At 41.1% G+C, this 23,110-nt stretch overlaps 1 protein-coding gene across 1 annotated transcript; it reads right to left on the bottom strand.

The window, feature by feature from the left end:
- Nucleotides 1-1,888: 1,888 nt before the first annotated feature.
- On the bottom strand, nucleotides 1,889-23,110 carry knop1 (lysine-rich nucleolar protein 1). Its single transcript, XM_084317994.1, has 7 exons — nucleotides 23,064-23,110; nucleotides 22,602-22,676; nucleotides 21,758-21,820; nucleotides 13,432-14,832; nucleotides 13,006-13,077; nucleotides 3,856-3,915; nucleotides 1,889-3,726 (listed from the first exon to the last, which is right to left on the bottom strand). The coding sequence occupies exons 4-7, from the start codon at nucleotides 14,809-14,811 to the stop codon at nucleotides 3,424-3,426; spliced, it is 1,815 nt and encodes a 604-aa protein (XP_084174120.1). The 5' UTR covers nucleotides 14,812-14,832; nucleotides 21,758-21,820; nucleotides 22,602-22,676; nucleotides 23,064-23,110; the 3' UTR covers nucleotides 1,889-3,423.

The following is a 23,110-nucleotide window of genomic DNA, read 5'->3' as shown; positions in this document are numbered from 1 at the left end:
TTTTGACCTGTTCGTATAAATTTTTTTCCATGACTTTCGAGATGGAGGTAAGAATAGAAACAGGGCGGTAGTTGCCTGGGTCTAATTTGCTGCCCTTATTGTGCAGGGGGGTTACTCTCGCAATTTTGAAGTCTTTGGGTACGTGTCCCTGTTTTATGGAGAGGTTTATTATGTGTGTGATGACTGGGGTGATGGCGGCTGCTGAGTCTCTGAGGAATTTGGAGGGGATATTGTCATGGCCAGTGGCCTTGTTAGGTTGGAAGACGCTCAGTTTTTTGAGTACCTCAGCTGTTGTTACCATTTCTAGTTTGAAATCGTCTTTGCAGACCCCTAGGTTATTGTAGGCTATGATGTGTTCTACCCCAAAATGCCCTACGTGGGAGGGTCGTTTATTTACCAGTGTTGTGGCTATGTTTGTGAAGAAAATGTTTAAGTAATTGGGTTGAACATGATTTGTGGAACTGTCTGGTGTTGTGGTCGTGGTTAATACCGTAGAACTATAGTTAAAACAATAATTATGTTGACGTATGATGTTAACATGAAGATACTGCCAATACATTTGACATGACATCTTAAAAATGGCTGGTAATTTACAGAAGCTTTATATATATATACACAAAAATAAAGGGAACACATAATCATTACAATGTAACTACAATGTCAATCACACTTCTGGGATATCAACCTGTCCAGTTAGGAAGCAACACTGATTGTGAATCAATTTCACCTGCTGTTGTGCAAATGGAACAGACAAGTGGAAATGAGAGGCAATTTGTATGACAACCCTTATAATGGAATGGTTTTGCAGGTGGTGGCCACAGACCATTTCCCTGTCCTCATCCTTTCTGGAAGATTTTTGGTTACTTTTGCATTTTGCCAGTGCCCTCACCACTAGAGGTAGCATGAGGCGGTGTCTGCAACCCACAGAAGTTGCTCAGGTAGTGCAGCTCATCCAGGATGGCACATAAATGCGTGCTATGGCAAAAAGGTTTGCTGTGTCTCCCAGCACAGTGTCAAGAGCATGGAGGAGATACCAGAAGATATGGAGGGGCCCGTAGGAGGACAACAACCCAGCAGCAGGACCACTATCTGGTCCTTTGTGCAAGGAGGAGCACTGCCAGAGCCCTACAAAACGACCCCCAGCAGGCCACTAATGTCTAATGTGCATGTTTCTGCTCAAACTGTGAGAAGCAGACTCCATGAGGGTGGTATGAGGGCCCGACGTCCACAAGTGGGGCCTGTGCTCACAGCCCAACACCGTGCAGCCCGATTGGAATTTGACAGAGAACATGATTGGCAGATTCACCATTGGCTCCCTGTGCTCTTCACAGACGAGAGCAGGTTCACACTGAGCACATGTGACAGACGTGAGAGTCTGGAGACGCCGTGGAGAATGTTCTGCTGCCTGCAACATCCTCCAGCATGACTGGTTTGGCGGTGGGTCAGTGATGGTCTGGGGAGGCATATCCTTGGAGGGCCGCACAGACCTCCATGTGCTAGCCAGAGGTACCATGACTGCCATCAGGTACCGGGATGAGATCCTCAGACCCATTGTCAGACCATTATGCTGGTGGTGGTCCCGGGTTCAAGAGGTTTATTTGTTGCATACCAGGCATACAGTTCCTTCTCATGCATGACGATGCTCTGCCTCATGTGGCTGCAGTGTATCAGCAGTTCCTGCATGACGAAGGCATTGATGCTATGGACTGGCCTGCCAGTTCCCCAGACCTGAATCCAATCGAGCACCTCTGGGACATCATGTTTGATTGAAAACTTTATTAACAAATTGCAGAATGGACAATACAGTACAGCTCAATACTAACTGCTAAGAGGATGAAGACCAGAAAAATACTATCATCTTGTTTACATAAGGGTCCTCCATTTTCCATTCATCGACATTTATGACATACAATGTCTCGTTCCATCCACCGACGCCACGATTTTGATTTCCATTGATCATTCTTAGGTTATTTTGTTCTCAACACATTCCACTATGTAATGAATAAAGATTTCCAACTGGAATATTTCATTCGAGATCTAGGATGTGTTGTTTGTGTTCCCTTTATTTTTGTGAGCAGTGTATATATATATATATATTGGTCATTTCCATTTTGTTTAGGGGGTATCCAAAGTTTTTGCCCCAAAGTATTTTTGAGAATACTTTTTTCAAACCCTCTGTAAATTACCAACTACTGGTATTTAGTAGGGATGTCCGATATTATCGGCCGATATCGGCATTAAAATGTGATATCGGTTGATATCGGTATCAGAAATTAAGAGTTGGACAATATCGAGCATCCCTAGTATTTAGTTATTCATCACATTGAATTTATGAACACCTCGTTTGTCTACATTTTTACAGTCTATGCTTAGTGACATGGTCATGGGGAAGTGTTCCAACATGCAAATTTGCATCTCAAACATATTTGATCATAATGGCATTTATATAGCAAAACGCTTTACAACTTGTTCCTCACATTTTACCCATTCACTCACACACCGATGGCGGAGGCAACCATGCAAGGTGCCAACCTGCTCATCGGAAGCAATTTGGGGTTAAGTGTCTTGCTCAAGGACACATCGACATGGGAAAAACACATTTGAATCCTTAATTAGCATGATTTTTTCCCCTTAAATGAGAAAGAACTCAACATGTGTTACTGCATATAATGAATTGAGTAATAAGACATTTCCATTGGTCATCATTAGCAAGATATGGTGTCCATGTGTTAAAAGTACACCATCTGTTGTCTAAAAAACAGCGGAGGCAACCATGCAAGGTGCCAACCTGCTCATCGGGAGCAGTTAGGGGTTAAGTGTCTTGCTCAAGGACACTTCGACACGCTGCCCGGGAGTGGGAATCAAACCGGGAACCTCCATCATGGCTTTTGGGTAAAACCAGCCAATTTCTTCCAAGTTGATTTTCACGTCAACTTTGCTATGACATTTACTACACGTGTGACTGGTATTCTGTGGCTTAGGTGATACAAGTGTCATAGGCAGGAATTTCAGTGTGAACATTCAGAAATAAATGTGTGGTTTTTCCATCTGGGCACTCCAGCGAGCAAATAAAAAGGACTTCAACATCACCAGCACATACATGCATATCCCTGAGAAACGACTAGAAAGAACACTTTTATCCAAAGCGCTTTACTACTCATGCCTCACATCCACACAACGGAGGCAATCACGAAAGGTGCCAACCTGTTCATCAAGAGCAGTAAAGGGGTTAAGTGTCTTGCTCAAGGACACAGACGTGCTGCCGGGAGGCGCTGGAATCTAACCGGGAACCGTCCCGATTACCAGACGACAACTCTACCTCCTGAGCCCCCACATACGTACACAAGTATAAAAGTCTACATAAACGTGAATCCCATGACAATAGACACTTATGTTCAAGTCTCACAGGACACCACGCTTCAATCACTCATCAAAGCGGACCGATCGCCGCGCGTCAACATCAATAGAGGACTTCTTATTGGACGGTGCAGTGAATCCGAGTCCCGCCCCCCTGCCGCTGAAGTCCATGCGTCGCGACTGGGCACTCTCAAACTGTCCCAGGAGCGCTTGCTGCAAGTTCTGCTGCCCCTGCTTCCCCAGAGCCATGTTCGCTTTCCCTTCATTTAGCCCCGTAGGCTGAGCCTTCTTGAAGCCACCCATCAACCGTAGGAACTTCTGCTGCTGGTCAGAGTTCTGGAACTGGGCCGTGCTCCACTGGCCTAAGCCCTGTGAAGAACAAAGCAAGGGGGCATCATATTAAGACACCGCACATAGGAAAATAAGAGAGAAGTAGATTGCTTTATTGTTGTTTCTAGCATTAAAAAAAGGAATACGGTTTAATTAGTTGAGGCTGACCGAAGCAGTAGCTGGTTGGGATGCCTTGTCGACCTCCATCTGTAGAGACACTCTTCTCTCCTGGGACATTAAACAACTTTGTTACTAATACGTTACTCAGAATTCACAATTACGGGAAAGAAAAAGAAAACTTATTGGCCTGGCAACATCATAATTCTGACTGTAGGAGAATGTGGAATGCTGCCTATTTTGTCCGTAATTACAATGTAAAGCATGGTTTCTTAAACTTCTCAAGTCAGGAACCCAAATTAGTTTGTATATATATATATATATGACAGCCTTAATATATATATATATGATCATGAATGAAAACTTTATTTAACAGATTGCAGAATGGGTACAATACAGTACGGCTCAATACACACAATTGTTAAGGAGATGCAGACCAGAGAAAGACGTTCGTCTTGTTTACATCAGGGTCCCCCATTTTCAATTCATATAGACATTTATGACATTCACAACATACATGACATTTATGGCATAGGGACATACAGGTATTTAGTACCGATACATTTGTGACATACGGTAAACGGTATTCAAATATACAGTACAGTTACCCATAGATCCTGACAAGAGTATATACATATGATGGGGAGGGGACTGTACATTAGGAGGGGGTGGGTGGGTGAGAGAGAAATATACATACGGTGGGGTGGATACTGTACATTTGGAGGGGGTGGGTGGGTGGGAGAGAAATATACATGCGGTGGGGAGGAGACTGTATATTAGGAGGTGGTGGGGGGTTTGGGCATTTACGGTGGCCAGTTTCGAATTGCAGCCTCCCGTAGGTGTTCTTTAAGAGCGGTTTTGAATGTGGGTAGGGATTCACATTCCTTTACAGCTTTGGGTAGGGCGTTCCACATTACATTTACATTTACATTTAGTCATTTAGCTGACGCTTTTATCCAAAGCGACTTACAAGTTCTGTATGACAAGCCATCAGGAAGGGCACAACTCTATCAGCTGAGCAACAATGTTCATCAATTTTCAATGTTCAACATTGATGTGGCATAATTGCAAAACGTGTTTAGTCGCTTGTTTGAGCCGAATCTGTGTTTAACATGATTTGTTGAGCTTCCTCTGGTGTAGTGGTTGTGGTATTCACTGACCTTTGGGAAGTATTTTGACATGTACATGGGTACCTTAGTCGTATAGTGCATCTTGTAGACCAGGCCCATTTCAAGTTGCTGTACTCTGTCGTCTACTCTAAGCCATCCTAGGTTGTCAAAGTGGGCAGGGGTGAGGTGGGTTCTGGGGGTAAGGTCAAGTAGTAGTCTGACCAATTTGTTTTGTGATGTTTGTAATCTTGTTTTTAGCGCCTTTGAGGTGCTTTGGTACCATGAGGTGCTAGCATAGTCGTAGTACCCTTGAATGAGCTCCTGCCAGAGTCTTCAGGGTATTCTTGTTTACCAGAGAGGAGATCCGGTACAAGAATCTAGTTCGTTGGTTGACTTTTTAAAGTTTTTTTTTTATTACATTGGATGCCATTTTGTCACAGGAAAGATTTGCCTCTAGGATGGAACCCAGGTAGGTAATTTCGTCTTTCCTTGTGACAATATTGTTACCCACTGTAACTGAGAAGCCGTCGGTCTTGCTGAGTTTGTTATTTGAACCAAAGAGAATGGACTCAGTTATCAGTGAGCCATATGCAGATTTTGCCTAGTTGCGAGCTGAGGGTTTTTTCAACCTGCAACTTGTTCTTGTCAGAGACCAGCAGGGCTGAGTCGTCCGCAAACAGGAACAAGTTGCAGTCACAGGCTGACGACATGTCATTTGCATAAATTAGGAACAGTAGCAATATATTACTACTGCTATGGTGTGGGGACCCACCAGAAGGTGGCCAGCAACCTATTTTGGTTCCTGACCCATAGTATAAGAAACCAGTAAGTAAAATATTATTTAGTACACAGTAAAGTGGTATATAAACATCTATAGATCATGCAATACGTCGACTAGGTGGAAAAGACAATCACTCATCGGGTTTCCCTATTAAATCCACTTCATTCATGAACGGGAGATGAAAGAGACAAGTTAAGAATAGATATATAATTTTGCCTCGAAACACGGGGACATGGGCTGAGACACAGAGACATGGGCTTTTGAATTGACGGATATGAACTAAATTATATTAACAGGATTGGAAAAAGAGGTGGGGGTGTAGCCCTATATATAACAAATGGCCTCAAATAAAAGATTGTAGAATGCATGTCAACTACCATTGACAACTTGATGGATTGTATCACAGTAGAGATCTGCACGGAAAAGCAAAAAAACCTTGATTGTCAGTTGTGTATACAGAGCTCCAGATTCCAGCATTGAAACATTCAAGGACTGCATGGAGGTGTTATTTGCCAAGACTCAGAAGGTTACATTCATCTGCGGGGATTTTAACATTGATTTATTAAATCCTAACAAACACAGAATGACAGATGAATTTATCAACACAATGTATGGTCTGAGTTTATATCCATTGATCACAAAACCAAGCAGGATAACGGCACATTGTGCCACTTTAATATATTCACAAATTACATGGAAAACAGTTGGTGAGTGGACTGCTCTTGAATGACATCAGTGACCACCTGCCAGTTTTTGTGATCTATGACTGTAATTGTGGGAAGGAGAGAGGACCATATAATCAATCGCAGGAGAATAAGAACAGATGAATCCATAAATGATTTGACAGAAATAGAACATAAATATAAGAAATACAAAAATAAACGAACTAATATTATGAGGATAAGCAAGAAGGAATACTATACCAAATTATTAGAGTAGCAAAAACAATATTAAAGGAATATGGAAGATATTAAACAGTATTATTAGAAATAGTTCCAACTACAAGTTACCCTGAATATTTTACTGACGACGATAGGACATTAAATAATAGGAATGATGTGGTTAATGGGTTTTAACAACTTTTGTTAATATAGGGTCAAACTTGGCAGAGAAAATCAATGTCACACACACAAAAGATGGCAGGGATGCTGAGGAGAATATTGCAAGAAATCTCAACTCAATTTATCTGAAAACTGTAGAAGGAAAGGAAATCATAGATAGTTAGCAAGTGTAAGAATAAAACATCTACCGATTGGAATGGAATTGAAAGTAATCGACAGCATTATAAACCCACTAACCTACATCTGTAATCTATCCTTCACAACCTGTTAATTTCCTCAGAAAATGTTTATTGGAAAAGTTATTCCGTTATATAAAGCTGGAGAGAAACACCACTTCACCAATTATAGGCCAGTATCCTTACTTTACCAGTTCTCCAAAATATTGGAAAAACTGTACATTTCAAGGTTAGATGACTTCATTAATAAGCACAACAGAAGAAATCACCAACAGTATTTGATACCAAAAAAGCATTCGATACCATAAATAATGACATATTACTGAAAAAAATGGAAAGGTATGGTATAAGGGGGGGGGGGGGGGGGTTGAATGGATGGTTGAATCTATTCAATAAACTGGTTGAATAGATATACAGAATAGGCAACAGTTTGTGCAGATGGGTGACCATAAATCATCACATGCCGATCACCTGTGGAGTCCCACACGGGTCAGTGTTAGGACCTTTATCGTTTATTTTATACATCAATGACATATGTAGTGTATAAAATATTTAGACATTTGTTTTATTTGGAGACGATACCAATGTGTTTTGTTCTGGGGAAAATTTGCAAGAGCTTCTGGAGGTCACCACCACAGAAATGAGTAAATTAATAAATAAAATTTTAGTAAAACCAAACTATGTTATTTGGTAATCGTAAAAAATAGACACGCAAGTACAAATGACTATAGATGATGTCAACATTGAAAGAGTGTATAAAAATAAATTTCTAGGTGTGATACTGAACCACAAAATCTGCTGGAAACCTCAAAAACTACCGGTACATAAAAACTAAATTGCAAGGAGCACTGCAGTACTAGGGAAAACAAAACATCTTAAATCACTGTACATAATATATTGCTCACTAGTACTACCATATCTGAACTACTTTGTGGAGATTTGGGGTAACACTTATAAAAGCAACTTAAAACCACTATGCATACTACAAAAAAGAGCAATTAGGATTATCAATAAGGTAGGATATCTGGAACACACAAACACTGTTTTTAAAATCACATGCCATGAAACTCGGGGGACCTGGCTGAATTTAAGACTGCACAAATCATGTTTAGAGCACGAAACAACTCACTCCCAGGTAACATCCCAAACATTTTCTGTGATAGAGAGGGGGGGTTACAATTTAAGAGGAGAGTCTAACTTCAAGAAACAGGCTGTTCATTCAACAATGAAGAGTATGTGCATTTCAGTTTGTGGAGTGAATCGGTGGAATGGTTTGAGTGTGGAATTAAAACGAAGCACAAATATAAATGACTTAAAAAAAAACATATAAAAGGATTACATCTCAGAGGTATATGGATGAGGAGGCGTTGTGTCGACCGCTTGAGCCCTGGCGTCCCTGTCCAGGTTCTAGTGCTAGGCGGGATTATCATTACTGATATTTTCTTTTCATAGTGTGGACATTTGGGTTGTATGAAAATTTGTTAATATGAGTTGCATAAGATAATAGTAATAGGAGTGTGAAGGGGGTAGGAAGGAATACATAAGTTTACACTTCATCCTACTCCTTTTCGAACATTACCGTTTTGCTTGTTTGTTTTAAATCTGTTTATTACTTTGTTTTATTTAAATGTTTTCATTTATTTCATTTGTTTTTCATTTATGTTCAAAATAAACTCATTCATTCATTCATAGGCTGAGAGACAGGGACACGGGCTGAGACACAGGGACATGGGCTGAGAAAGAGAGGGTGTAACCCAATACTAGGAATACTAGGATGTTCCTAATGTGTTGCACAGAGTCTACAGCACAAGATACAGTGGGGGAAATAAGTATTTGATCACATCAACATTTTGTCCAGTAAATGTATTTCCAATGAGCGTAGTCAAGTGATATTTGCACCAGACTTTTGGTATTAATCCAGACAAAAGATCTAAAAATTGAAGTCGATATGTAAATAAAGTTATAATGTGTAATAAAGTGGAATGAAACAGGAAAAGGGTATTGGACACACATATGGACTTTAATGTTTAGATTTATTTTCTGGATTTCCTGAATTAACACATTCAGCGGCAACCACGAGTATAGTCGGGTTAACATCGTTATTTATTTTATTAGCGATATCCATTCATTTTCATCCATCCAACCTGATGTTATCGTTGGGAATGGGTCTGAGCTCGCAAAAGGGCAAATACCGCCGCCTATCGTCTCCCGGATGGTATTGCACATCATTGGATTGGATTGGCTGGGACTGTGCATCAGAAAAAAAAACTTTGGTCCGGGTTTCCATTCTCGGGCAAGCAGTATCGTGTTACCACATTGACTGGGGAGGCTGGGAGCAGCATCGATTATGTGTTTTGGACTATAACGTTGGATCAATAAACGCAATCAATATTTGGAATGGCGATCAGGAATTAGATTAATCTTTTTGCAGAACATCAGATGTGAAGTAAGGAATCTATGTTACCAGTATTGGGTTAATCAGATGTTTTTTTCACAGCGGTCACACGTGTGTGTGTGCGTGCCGTTGACGCAGAGCAAAGCACGGATAAGCGATTTTTCAGCCCGCTTCTCTAGCATGCATAAGGACACATAATCACATATGCTATCCAGGGCTCGAGACTAACGATGTCCCGTCGTCCCGGGGACGATCAAATATTGATTTGGGACGAACAGAAATCATTGCCGGGACACAAACGGGACGAAGAGGATTTTTTTTTTCAATTAGCCGACTGTCAGTGCGCGCACATATTGCTGTCAAACGGTGCGTGTCTCGTCAGACGTGCCGACTTAGTTGACAGAGAGACGGCAACATTATCATGTGGGGTTCACTGAAGTCTAAACGTTGCGTGATTTGCCGAATCCAATGACTATCTCCGCCGTCCCAACGCAGCGATACGCTAATCCAGCATCAAGCTCCCGCCCACCATTCTGATCAGCAAACCACAGGTCGCGCTGCAGCAGCCCCAAATTTATCTCGACATCGAAAAAGAAAGGTTAAAAAATGCCAGGAACTGGTGATACTTGCTGTGTGCGTGAACATAATCCCTTGGACATGAACTGACGGTACGTTTTTATTGATATATCATTGGGATCCCCCTCCGAAATTGGTCAACACGTCACCATGCATTTTGGCCGGACCTTAAAAAAGCACGGTGGACACCTTACGTCTGTGTTTATAATGAATGAATGGTAAAACGGATTATATTGAAACATAGTGCGAGCACTCACAACAACTATTCACACAATTTAAAACAGCCCATATTTATTATAGTTGACAGTCGCACGAGACCACTATACAAGAACCGCGAAAATATCAGAATGTTATAAAAATAAAAATAAACGCTATACTGGCATCCTCTCAGTGAAGAGAGCACCGCAAATATGCTGCGCTATTTGAAGAGGATAAACACAGCAGAAGAAGATGGAGAACAGACACACACTGACCAACAGGGAACTGCATCCAACAATACAACCCCTGACTCTAACGTAAGGACACATTTAAATAACAGAAGTGTAATGTTATCCGCAACGCCCCAACCCTGGACACCTTCAAAACTGCTCTAAAAACACACCTCTTGACCAAGGCTTTTCCCCATCAGTTAGTTTAGATTAGATTAGGTCCATTATCCATTATCCCTAACCTTCCCTCATCCTCTTTTCCCCCCCTAGGCTGTTTCCCTAGCCCTATTTTTTGTCCTGATTGTGAAGCGACCTTGGGTTCTATGAAAGGCGCTATATAAATTTGATCTATTATTATTATTATTATTGGAACTGTATATTATCGACACGTTCTAGTTATAGCTGCTTATTATCTTTGTGCTTACAATAATCAAAAGGTACAGTACACAGTTGGTCTCACCCTCTGTGCCATTATCAGCACAAAATATGTCCCCATATGATCAAATTGACGTTGATATATTATATATATAAAAAGAAAATTGGGACGGTTTACATTCACTTTGGGACGGTTAAAACTGTATTTCGGGACGGTTCTGGGACGGTGGTGAAAAAAGTTAGTCTGGAGCCCTGATGCTATCGATAATCTAGCGTTTATTTGAAAAATGGCAACGTGTTTTGTGTATTCCACTATATTATCGCGTCTTTCTCTGGAATTACTAGAAATCTCCAAAACTATACTTGTATTCAAAACTGTATAAAACGAAAATGTACAGATGAAAAAACAATCCGTTTCGTACATCTTGACTGCAAGCAGGTCATTGATAAGCGATGAGTGTATTAGACCCATAGCCATAATTTAAGATATAGTTTAAGCGTTCGCAAATATCCCCGTCCTCCCATTGATAAAGCACTGGCCTACAAGCCCTAATTTGGTCATATCCGGCCGGCTCTGAATGTGTTAATACCAAAGTCTGGTGAAAATTTCACTTGAAAATTTACATTGGAAATACATTTACAGGACAAAATGCTGATGTGTTCAATACTTATTTTCCCCATTGTAAATGACCAGAATTCAGTGAATTCCATTACTTGTAATACATTACTTCCCAACCCTGGAACATCAAAAAACAGAGATAGTGTAGAAAAAGAAGTTGATAGAAGCAATGTAGGATTCTAGGATTATCTTTGCTAATACCTGGCTGTGCATTTAGCTATACATTTACCTTCATATCACAGCCGGCAAGAGATTAACTCTGGGCCCCTACGGACAACGTTGGGTCATATAAATAAATGTCTTACTCAAGACGTATTCTATAGTACCTAAACATATAATTTCGGCCACTTGTATATCAAACACTCGCCCAGACAAGTTGCTGAAATTATCCAATTTGTCACATTTTCAATGTAGACTGTCTGCTCTTTGGATGCCGATATTATTCTTTGGCATTCTAATAGTTATTTTCACTTGATCCAAGTCCGTTTCCAGAGAGAAGACAAGACATTTCAGCTTCTGGGTGAGTCATAAAGCAAGTGTTTAGGTACTATAGAGGCCAATTAATTATATTTATATAAAATGTATCATCACAAAATTAAATTGGCATCTATCCAGAGTGAAAAGTAGCAGTAAAGTGTATTGCAGTAAACAGTAACGTCACGGTGACCAAGTGCGTCCACATTTTTATAGGATTCTATCACATTTTCATAACAATAGCGAATATTACCATTTTCATTGAGGTTTCTTACAAATTAACGATGCTTTATGTTGTCCTTTATATGCCGATTATCATTAAAATCTTAAATTGTACCATATGTCCCCCTTTAGACAATATATGTAACGCTACCAGCGCACTTTTGTTAAGATAATTAGTTTACCATTCGCGGTCGCTATACTGCGGTCGCATACCGCTGTTTAGATCACGTCGAAGAATAGACGCATTGGGCGCCCCAGTGGCGAACCACATAGCGCGCTCAGCCGCAACACGGCCGACCCGGGTTCGATTCCCGAACCCGTCGTTATTTGCCGAATGTCTTCCCCCCACTCTGTCTCCCATTCCTCCTCTGTCTCTATCTACTGGACTGCCCAGTAGAAATAAAGCGATAAAAACGCCAAAAAGAAAAAAAGAAAAAAAAATAGACGCATCCCAGTGACCTGTGATCTGTGCTAAGGGTCTTGGGAAATGCATTGTTGTAGTTTAACATTTTCACCTTTTAATTTTAAACCAATGCTGCCATCTACTGACAACAGAAAGTGTTGTCCATCGTCACCTTGAGAGGCACTTCCATATACAGCGTCGCCCAAAACACAGTCTAGAGATTCCCACTTTTTACTGGGAATGGGGCGTGGCCGTATTTGGTCCCAGACAATAAGAGTGGCTGCGATTGGTCTACGTTCCGTTACAACAGGTGAATATGTGGAGTGTATATGACGAAGCTATGGACTAATTATGCTAAACTAATGTACAGTATTATTATATATTAGTGGTACTACACATATGAATACACTACGGCAGTAAACCATACTAGCCAGTGGTTTAACTAATAATATACAGATAAATGTATATTATGACCAAACCCGTAGATGTCAGTGTAATTTTGTGTAATTTTACTGGCTGTGATATGAAACATGGCTACATGACCAGCTAGGGATTATCTAGCACAGGATTATCTCTGCCTACCTGGTTGATGGAGATCTCATCTTTGTTTCCAGTCTTCTCTGACAGGAAGACCACGTCTGTCTGGGCGGCTGCCTGGAACACAACACAGTCGGATTGCACAGGATTGAGTAAGTCTGTCAAAACTCACTCCTCAGAAACACTGCCCTTTGACGAAATCAAATGGTGTTACTAGTGTTGAGTAGTAAACTAAACTGGCCAGTACTGCATAATAATCCAATCCATTACTGTTAGATTTACAGACAATAATCATGAGTGAAAAAGCCAGAAAATCAAGTCACTTGGCTGTGATGTTACAGGTAGCTCTTGGTTTCAGATGTTAGCATTGAGGAAATGTTCAGATACCTTATTTTAACTTGGTAATATGCAATAATGGTTTTGGTGCATACCTAAAAATAGCTTTGATGACCTCTGACCCCACCCACTCACCCATTGGTCTTTCTCCACTTTGATCTTCTTCTTGTCCTTTCCCCCTCCTTTCTTCTTCTGTGATGTGGTGGAGCTGATGGTTTCAACACAATCATTCTTAGTCTCCGTTTCAACATCAGAGAAGCTCTTCTTCCCTCTCTTTATCTTTTTCAGGCCTTTAGTGCTACTGACCACCTCCTCCACAACTTCAGTCTGCTGGAGTAACGGTTCCTCCTCGCCTCCTTTGGAGCTTGCAGTTCTCTTCTTTTTCTTCTTCTTGGGCTCCCCCTCCTCTGTGACCATCGCCTCCTGCTCTTCCTCGGTCATTTCCGAAGCTTTTTTCCTCATCTCCTTCACCCCCTTCTTTTTGCTCTCCGGCTCTCTACTCTCCTGCTTTATGTTAGCAACACAGGTGTTGGTGGCCTTGTTTTTTGTCTTCTCGTTATGTTGGATTTCTACCTCCTCTGGAAGTTCTACAGCTGGAAGTTCATCCATGGCTGCTGCTAACTCCGCTTTCTTCTTCTTCTTCTTCTTCTTCTGGATCTCATGTGTTTCCGTTTCCTGTGCTTCCTCCTTAGTTTCAGTTTTAACTACAGCTTTCTTCTTCTTCTGGATCTCCTGTGTTTCTGTTTCCTGTGCTTCGTCCTTAGTTTCAGTTTTAACTACAGCTTTCTTCTTCTTTTTCACTGCTCCTTCCACAACCTCTCCCGTCTCTCTCTTAAGTGTTAATATGGTCTCCCCGTTCTCAAACCCCCCAGATTCATCGCTCATTTTCCTCTTCTTCATTGGTTTTATTTTCCCCTCAGCTTTGGCATCCTTTCCCTTCCTCCCGTCTTTCTTCCCCACACCATCCTCCACTCCTTTCTCTCCCTCTTCTTTCTCTCCACTCTCTACCTTGACCTTCTCCATGGGGGGTTCAGACTGAACCAGCTTATTTTTAATCATCTTCCCCTTTCTCCGTCCCTTCCCGGCGACGACTCCCTCCTTTACTGCGCTCTGTGCCGCCGTCTCTCCTATATCTCCATCCTCGGTTTTAACGTCATTTTCTTCACCTAACGGTTTCTTCTTTCTCCTCTTTTTGCTGCTCGCTGCATCGTTTCCGTTCACCTCCTTGACGTCACAACCGTTGGCATCAGTTGCCTTTTTCTTTTTCTCTTGCTCTCCTCCTTCACCGTGTCCATCATGGTTTGAGGACTTGTCCTCTACTTCAACCAGCGCCTCATCACTTTTATTTATTAATATTTTCTTTTCCCTTTTCACGGCTACTCTGCTCCCACCGTTGTGAGAGGCATCTTCCGTCTGAGGAAGGGTGTCTTGTACTCTCTTGTTTTTCTTCACAGGTTTCTCCTTTATATTCTGGTCATCTGCCATGGCGACCGCCGTCTTTTTCACCTTGACCATCGCCACCACCTTTTGGCTCGCCTGGTGAGGAGAATGTCTATTATGTAACAGCAACTGAGATCTTGTGAAGGGAGGGTACAGTAAATTAAAATAAATAAAAGTGAGCGTGCAAAAACCTTGGGTTTCTTAAAATGCACTATATAAATCCAAGCTATGATGATTCAAATTGCCATTTGTAAGCAATTTAAAATATATACAGTGGTGGCCAAAATGATTAGAACACTTGGCATATTTAAGAGGTTTCAGTTGTTGTTCAATTAGCCATTAAAATACCCATAAAACGAATGAAACACAAATTCATCATTATGCTCTATAAACCATAGAATAGAGCCATCATAAGAGTTTATGTAATATTCCTTACAAAAAACAAGCTAGGCCTATTTCATTGTCAATGTCACATAATCATGTTCCTTCACAGCCAAGCACTGTAAAAGTACACATTAGACCGCCATGATGCCACCAATTCACACCAGACCGAAAGGGGAGAGATAGTTTCCTTTCAGACAAGTGAAGCATCTAAACATTCTCAGTCTTAACACTTTCAGTGCCCGGCCATTAACACTTTGAATGCCCAACCCGAGTTTTCTCGGGTTTACCCGATCTGAATTCATATTTCATCAACCGAGTCTACCGTTGGTAAATCAGCCCCCAGGTGCTCAGATGTGAAAAAAACACCCCCTATCGTCTCCCAGATGGTAATTCACCATTTTGGATTGGACTCAATGAAAATGCATGGGGGAAAAAAACCCGGACTCTACTCACGCATGTAACCAGAGCAGATCAGCTTCATGCTGGACCCTCAGCACAGCGTGTACGCTGTTTTACAGTATACGCGTGGGATCAATAAAAGGATTGATTTTTGGAATGGTCGATCAGGAATTGGAATAATCCATTTGGATACCATCTGATCTCAGGTAAGGAATCTATTTTACCAGTGTTAGGATAATCAGACCTGTCTTCACGGAGATATAAGCTTTCCCCCTATATGTGATATGGCTGTTTTGACTGTGCGAGTGATCAGGAAATAAGATAATCGATTTACAGCTTGCGGCACCAGCGTGCATACGTACACATATACTATCGATAATCTAGCGTTTATTTGAAAACGATTCATAAATAGGCAGAACAATGACAACGTTCTAGAATATTACAGTACATCAGCGTTTATCAGGGATTCTTTTTTTTCTTCTTGAAAACGAGGGCTTTTCAAAATGCTATAAAACGGAAATGAATCGATAAAAAAACAATCAGCTTCGACAATGTTGACTGGAAATGGGTCATTGATAATGCGACGGGCAGATTAGACACATAGCCATAATTTAAAACATAGATTAGGCGATATTAACGTTAACATTGAAGTGGTTGCTGGGCATTCAAGGGGGTAAAAAGGAAAACACGGCCGGCTCTGAAAGTGTTAACATGGGAAACATGGTTAAATGCCAGGACCCACTTCAATGATAGCGTTGTGAACGCATAATCTCTGTCTTAAATTTTGGCTATGTGTCTAATCTGCCTGTCGCTTATCAATGACTTGTTTGCAGTCAACATTGTGGAAACTGATTTTTTTTTATTATATATAATCGGTTCATTTTCGTTTTTATAGCATTTTGAAAAGCCCTCGTTTTTCAAGAAAATATAGATTCTGTGATAAAAGGCATTTACTGGAATATTCTAGCATACACAAAAACTGTCATTTTTCGGCCTATTTATGAATCGTTTTCAAATAAACGCTAGATTATCAATAGTATATGTGTACTTATGCACGCTATAGAGGCGGGCTGAAAAATCGATTCTCTCATTTCCTCATCAGCGATCACAGCCACACACACACACGCATAGGGCAAACGCTTATATCTCTGTGAAAACAGCTCTGATTATCCTAAGACTGGTAAAATAAATTCCTTACCCGAGATCAGATGTTATCCAAAAAGATTCCAATTCCTGATCGCCATTTCAAATATCGATCATGAATTCAAATCGCCAATAAAAAAAAAACGACAAACAAACGCTATATAGCTTCGGGGGCACTAAAAAGGTCAGCATTGAACTAACGACAAAACGCGTCTGTGGCACTCAATGTGTTAAGGACCGAAGAAAGACCTCACGAGAACTGCGTGATGAGATCAACACCACAATGACTAATGGTGCAACAGTGTCTTCTAGAACTGTGCGTCAGAAACTGGGAGAACAAGGACTTGTTGGCAGAATAGCAGCAAAGAAACCATTACTGAGAGAGAAAAATATAGTGAAAGGCTTGAAATTGGCAAAAGAACACAAGAAATGGACAAAGGAAGATTGGTATAAAGTGTTGTGGACTGATTAATCCAAGTTTGAACAGTTTGGCAACAAGCGAAGAGTGTATGTTCGACAGAGGAAGAGATATAAAAATTAGTGTCTCTTGCCAACAGTTAAACATGGAGGGGGTAGTATTATGGTGTGGGGTGCCATTTCAGCCTCAGGAACAGGTGACTTAGGGAAAATGTATGGCATCATGGATAAGAAAGTATACCACAACATTCTGAGGCACAGGGTACAATTTGGGAGTCGTCTTATTGGGCCTGGGTTTATTTTCCAAGAGGACATGGGTCTCATTCTCCAACGGACTTACGACAAAAAGGGCTTTCTCTTAGGGCCATTTGAGACCTTTTCGGGCAAGACATGAATATAGACAATATATAATATAATATTAATTATATATGTTTTATTGGGACGGTTGGTAAATCCCAAAATCATCCCGAAAAGGTCTCAAATGGCCCTAAGAGAAAGCTCTTTTTGTCGTAAGTCCTTGGTGAATGAGACCCATGACCCTAAACATTCTTCTAACTATTGCCGGAACTACCTGCGACAGAAGGAATCTGTTGGAACATTGAAAATGATGGACTGGCCCCCTCAAAGTCAGGACCTCAACCCCATTGAGCAAATTTGGGGCGAGTTGGACAATAAACTGGAGAGATCTATTGTACATTCAAAGGAAAGCCTTTGGCTTGAGTTGCAGAAGGCATGGGATAACATTAGTGTTGAAGTTCTCAGGAAATATATTGACACTATGCCAACAAGATGTGCTGCTGTAATTGCTGCAAAAGGTGGACATACCTAATATTAACACTTTGAGTGCCAGCGACGAGATTTCTCGTTAGTTCATGCCAACCGTTGAGTGCCAGCCAACGAGAGATCTCGTTTTTTTTTTATTAGCGATTTCCATTCATATTTCATCAATTTAGCCTCCCGTTACCACTGGAAGTCTCTGAGCTTGATTGGGAAAATACAGCCCCCTATCGTCTATGTGTGGTACTGCACCCCTTTGGAATGGATTGAATGAAACGCATGGGGGGGGGGAAAAATCCTGCTTCCACATTTTACTTCTCAGGCATGTAACTCGAGCCGATCGGATTCATTGTGGACCATCAGAACAGCGTGGAATCGGTGTTTCGTCCACCCAGCGTTGGATCAATAAACGCGATCGATATTTGGAATGGCGATCAGGAATTGGAATAATCTTTTTGGAGAACATCTGATCTGAGGTAAGGAATCTATTTTTACCAGTCTTGGGATAATCAGAGCTTTTTTCACAGAGATATCAACGTGGGCCCTATGTGTGTGTGTGCTGATCAGGAAATGGATAATCGATTTTTCAGCCCACTTCTATAGGGTGCATAAGTACACATATACTATCGATAATCTAGCGTTTATTTGAAAACGATTCATAAATAGGCCGAAAAATGAAGTTTTTTGTGTATTCCACTAAAGGGCGATTATCACAGAATCTTCTGGAACTTTCATAAAAGAGCGTTTTTCAAAATGGTATAAAACGGAAATGAACAGATTAAAAAACAATCCGTTTCAACAATGTTGACTGCAAACAAGTCATTGATAAGCGACGGCCATATTATACACATAGCCATAATTTAAGATATAGTTTATGCGTTTGCAAATACGAGAGCTCTATCATTGAAGTGGGTGGTGGCATTCAACAGGGTTCCGGGGGACCGGACCCCTGGCACGGAAAGTGTTAAAGTTAAAAGGGGATAAAAACAGTAGGCCTCACTTCATCTGATATTAGTTGTGCTCAGACCAACCATCTGCATGTTTCATGAACATTATGAAATGAAATCATGTTTTGGAGGCAAGAAAATGTAAATGTTTTCAGGGCCCTATTCCCCGTACCTGGTTCAACTAAGTCGATCAAAAGTCCCATTATCCAGATTAAATTAACCCGATGTTTGAATCCGGGCTTTCCCCGTTCCTCAAACGCTGATTCAGTCTCGTTAATTCGAACCAGACTTGATACTCGATAGCAGAAATCCTGATTTTCTAACGGCATTGATTGATTGATTTAAAACTTTATTAACAGATTGCAGAATGGGTACAATACAGTATGGCTCAATAGCCTCGACGACAAGTTAAATGCATAATCTATAGGCTAATTTTAAATCCCTCATTACCCCAATAAATCAGATTATATTTCTTTAAATGTGCCTGCTGGCAGTAGGCTTAATGGGATGAATAATCGAATGAGATCTATTGCTAACGAAAATAATTAGTTCAACTCTTTCAGAATAAGTAGATACAAACAAGCCCAAAGAGTATCTAATTGATACGAATTAATAGATACTTATGAGGATATCTGTACTGTATGTGCTCGGCTTAGGCATCATGTACTTTATATATAAATACATGGTTCCCAAAGTTTCAAGGCGCAACCCGAAATAACATGTCAGAGAGGCTTGGAAGGAGGCTATACAGTTTCACTATTAATCAGGTTTTAATCTGTTTCGGACATCATCCATACATGCATTGACTTGGTTTATACCAGTGACACATGTTCATCATCAGAAAACAGTGCTTGAACAGATAAATGCATTCTCAAATGCATTAATGTCAACGGCTCATTCAATTTCTCAAATCCGAACAGCGCATCTCAGACATTTTAATCCCAGTTACAATATCACAATAACGTGCGAGTGACAGTGATACAATTCAACAATCCACAGATTCAGATTCCTCGTAATTCATAATCCACAGTCCACGCATAGACGCTTCAATGTATGCTTGAATGAAACACAATCCGGGCACTGCGTTAAGCAAATACATCCACAGCCGAGAATATGAAACTAATCAGAGCCAAACACCCGATAGGCCGCGGGATTCACATTTGCAATGCGCCGTTATTAAAATAACCACAAGGGCGGTCAGGTGGCGTAGCGGAGATTGTGCTCGTCACCAATGCAAGAGGCTGCGGTCTCGACTCCCGGAGAGTCAGCATTGCCTTGGCTCGGGCTGATCGCTATACTAACTCGTTTGGCTGAGTTAGGGGGAGGGGAGCCGTGGGTGGGTCCTGGGCGTTGTGGACAGCTACCCCTACAGTTCGGTCGGGGCACCTGCTCAGCGAAGGTAGGATCTGGTGAGAGGTAGTGCGGCCTCCCACACGTTACACTCTCCCAGTGAGAATCTGCACGGCCAGGCTGGCTGCTGGCTGGCTGCACATGCGTCGGAGGAAAGCATGTGACAGTCTCCGGCCTCTCGGACCAACAGTAGGGGAAAGTGCGCAACAACCAGGAAGGGGGTTGGGAATTGGCATAACGACTAACAGTGGGATGGGAGAAAAATCGGAAAAAAGGAGGGGGGAAAAAATTCAAAATTAAATAAAATAAAAATAACCACATGCAGTGTGTATCGTGACTCCGAGTGCCGTATCCGTATAAATATGACGTGCATTATTTAGGACAAAGTAAATCTATATGCTGAATATGATTTATTATCAGCATTTTAGGTATATTATTTTACATTTCAAAAGCCCCCTCTAGAAGAACGAAGCACAAAAACATAATTCAGAATGGTATAAATGGGATCTAGACCGTGAGAATTATTTCAGGAAGCGAGCTGGGATTTCTTTGCGAGAGTGTGGCCATGGTTTATCCAGCTAACTGAACTAAACCCTGCTCTGGAGCAGGTTCAAACTTTCTGATCCGTTACCATGGTGATTTAGACAATCCGACGTCGGGGAAAGGAAAGTTCTGGCTTAAGTCAAGCTATGCTGAAAATTATCCGGCTAACTCAGTTAGCCAGGTACGAGGAACAGGGCCCAGATCTGTCAGGTGTTCTAATAATGGTAATTTTGGCCACCACTGTATATGTATACCCAACAACTGAGACATAGTTATAGTCAATGGGGTCATGCTCCCGTCTGTACAACCTGAGGCTCAATGGAATTTACTTCACAGTGCACAAAGTACATTTCAGTGAGCCTCAGTCAACTTGTACAGACAGGAACGTGACCCCATTGACTTTGCATTATTTTGTGGCTAACTATCCATCTCAGCTCACAGACGCGTCCTAAAGCCAGGGACGGTATATGCGGCATCAAATTACACTGTCGCCCAGCAAGGAGACGCATGAATCCACAGAATAAGGGCTTATTACCCATATACATCTATTATTTCATATGTATGGGCCTATCTCACAATAACAATATCTGCTAAAATACGTAAATCACAATGGTATTTTTCTCTTTACCATTCGGCCTTGTGTGCACGTCACTCATAATGCAGATATGTCTTTATGTCTCCTATATGCCTGTATGTCACAGCCTGCCAAACACCTCTGCAGTATCACTAATAATCTAAAATGAAGCTCGTCTGAACATTTTAGAAGTTAAGTAGTTATCAAAAAAGAAACATACTGTAGTTCTATGTCTGGAAACCATACCTTACGTAGAAATTGAAATAATGAGTTGGAACAATTTAAATTATCACTTTTTTCAAATAATTTTCAGAGACATAAGATATGGGGTTAACAATAATATAATATTATTTATTTAATATGTTAAGGGAAAATAATACGAGTATAGGTAGCACCGGTTAGTTTACTTCATCTTTGGGCAGAGATGTTTGACAGTGGAACGTTGTGTGTGCATGTATAGGTGTGATGAAGAGAGCAGTGACAATACCAGAGCTGGTTGTTTGGGCTGGGATGCCTGGTCTATGTCTCTCTGCAGGGCCAGTCGCTTTGCCTGCAGAAAACATACATTATTCTCTTCAAATAAACTGAAATATTACATATTCCTTCTAGATATGCCTTTCATACATTTCCGTGAAGCAGAGAGGATCCACCTGACTTAACAAATATGGGGTGAGAGGTGGATATACCAACTAGATTGTATGATGTGTTTTGATTGATTGAAAATTGTATTAACAGATTGCAGAATTGGTACAGTACAGTACAGCTCAATACATACAATTGTTAAGGGGATGCAGACCAGAGAAAGACTTTCGTCTTGTTTACATCAGGGTCCCCCATTTTCAATTCATCATAACATATATGACATACATGACATACAGATACAGTACTGCTACATCTATACATTTATGACATACCAGATTTGCAAATACAGTACTGTTTGCGATACGAAAAGAGTCCAGAAAAGAGAGTATATACATTTGACATAGAAACTGTACATTGGAGGAGGTTGGGGGGGGTTGGTGGGTAGGAGGAGTGGGTGGGGGACACTGTACAACTGAACAAGCAAAACTGTACATTGGAATATTGACAAGACCATACTTGGTCATTTACTGTACATTGGGGGGGGGGGGGGGGTTGTGTTAGGACATTTACAGGGGCCAGTTTAGAATTGCAGTCTCCCGTAGGTGTTTTTTGAGAGTGTTTTTGAAAGTGGGTAGTGATTCACATTCCTTTACAGCTTTGGGTATGGCGTCCACATTGTGTGTTATAATCTGTGTTATGTGCTAAAGTGGATAGGAGTGGATAGGAGAATCCGTCTTGAGTTTACAGACCTGGTCAAAGATGACCTCAGTGGACTTGTATGCGGACTTCTCAGACACAAAGATCACGTCCTCATGTGAATCCGTCTGAAATTAAACTAAATTACTAACACCATCTGCTCTAAACAGTCAAATTAACACCAAATTCACCAACTGTGAACATTGAGTCGATTAGATTCTAATTTGTTGCCGTCATTATACAGCACAAGTACAGTACAACGAAAATAAGTGTGGCATCCAACCAGAGTGCAAATGTAGCAGTAAAGTGCAACAACAATGTACAGGTGGTATCGTCAGCAGTCACGAAAGGGGCTAGGGTTGATAGCTGCTAGCTGGCAGAATGAGCACGTGAAGTTTGCTAACTTAACATGGAATAGTGACACAAACAGCTAGTCAGGCTTGTTATTATGATGTCCAAATGCTAGCTAGTATTTAATTGTAAAATTTGTAATACAACAAATGCAGTTCACTCACTTTGATGATTCACGTGGAGCGTGTTTCGAAGTAAGTAGCTGCAGCCG

The sequence above is a fragment of the Notolepis coatsorum genome, assembly GCF_963971535.1.
Source record: "Notolepis coatsorum genome assembly, chromosome: 7".
NCBI lineage: Eukaryota > Metazoa > Chordata > Actinopteri > Aulopiformes > Paralepididae > Notolepis > Notolepis coatsorum.
Note: the sequence above shows the minus strand (reverse complement) of the source record. Positions and strands in the feature narration are given on the sequence as shown.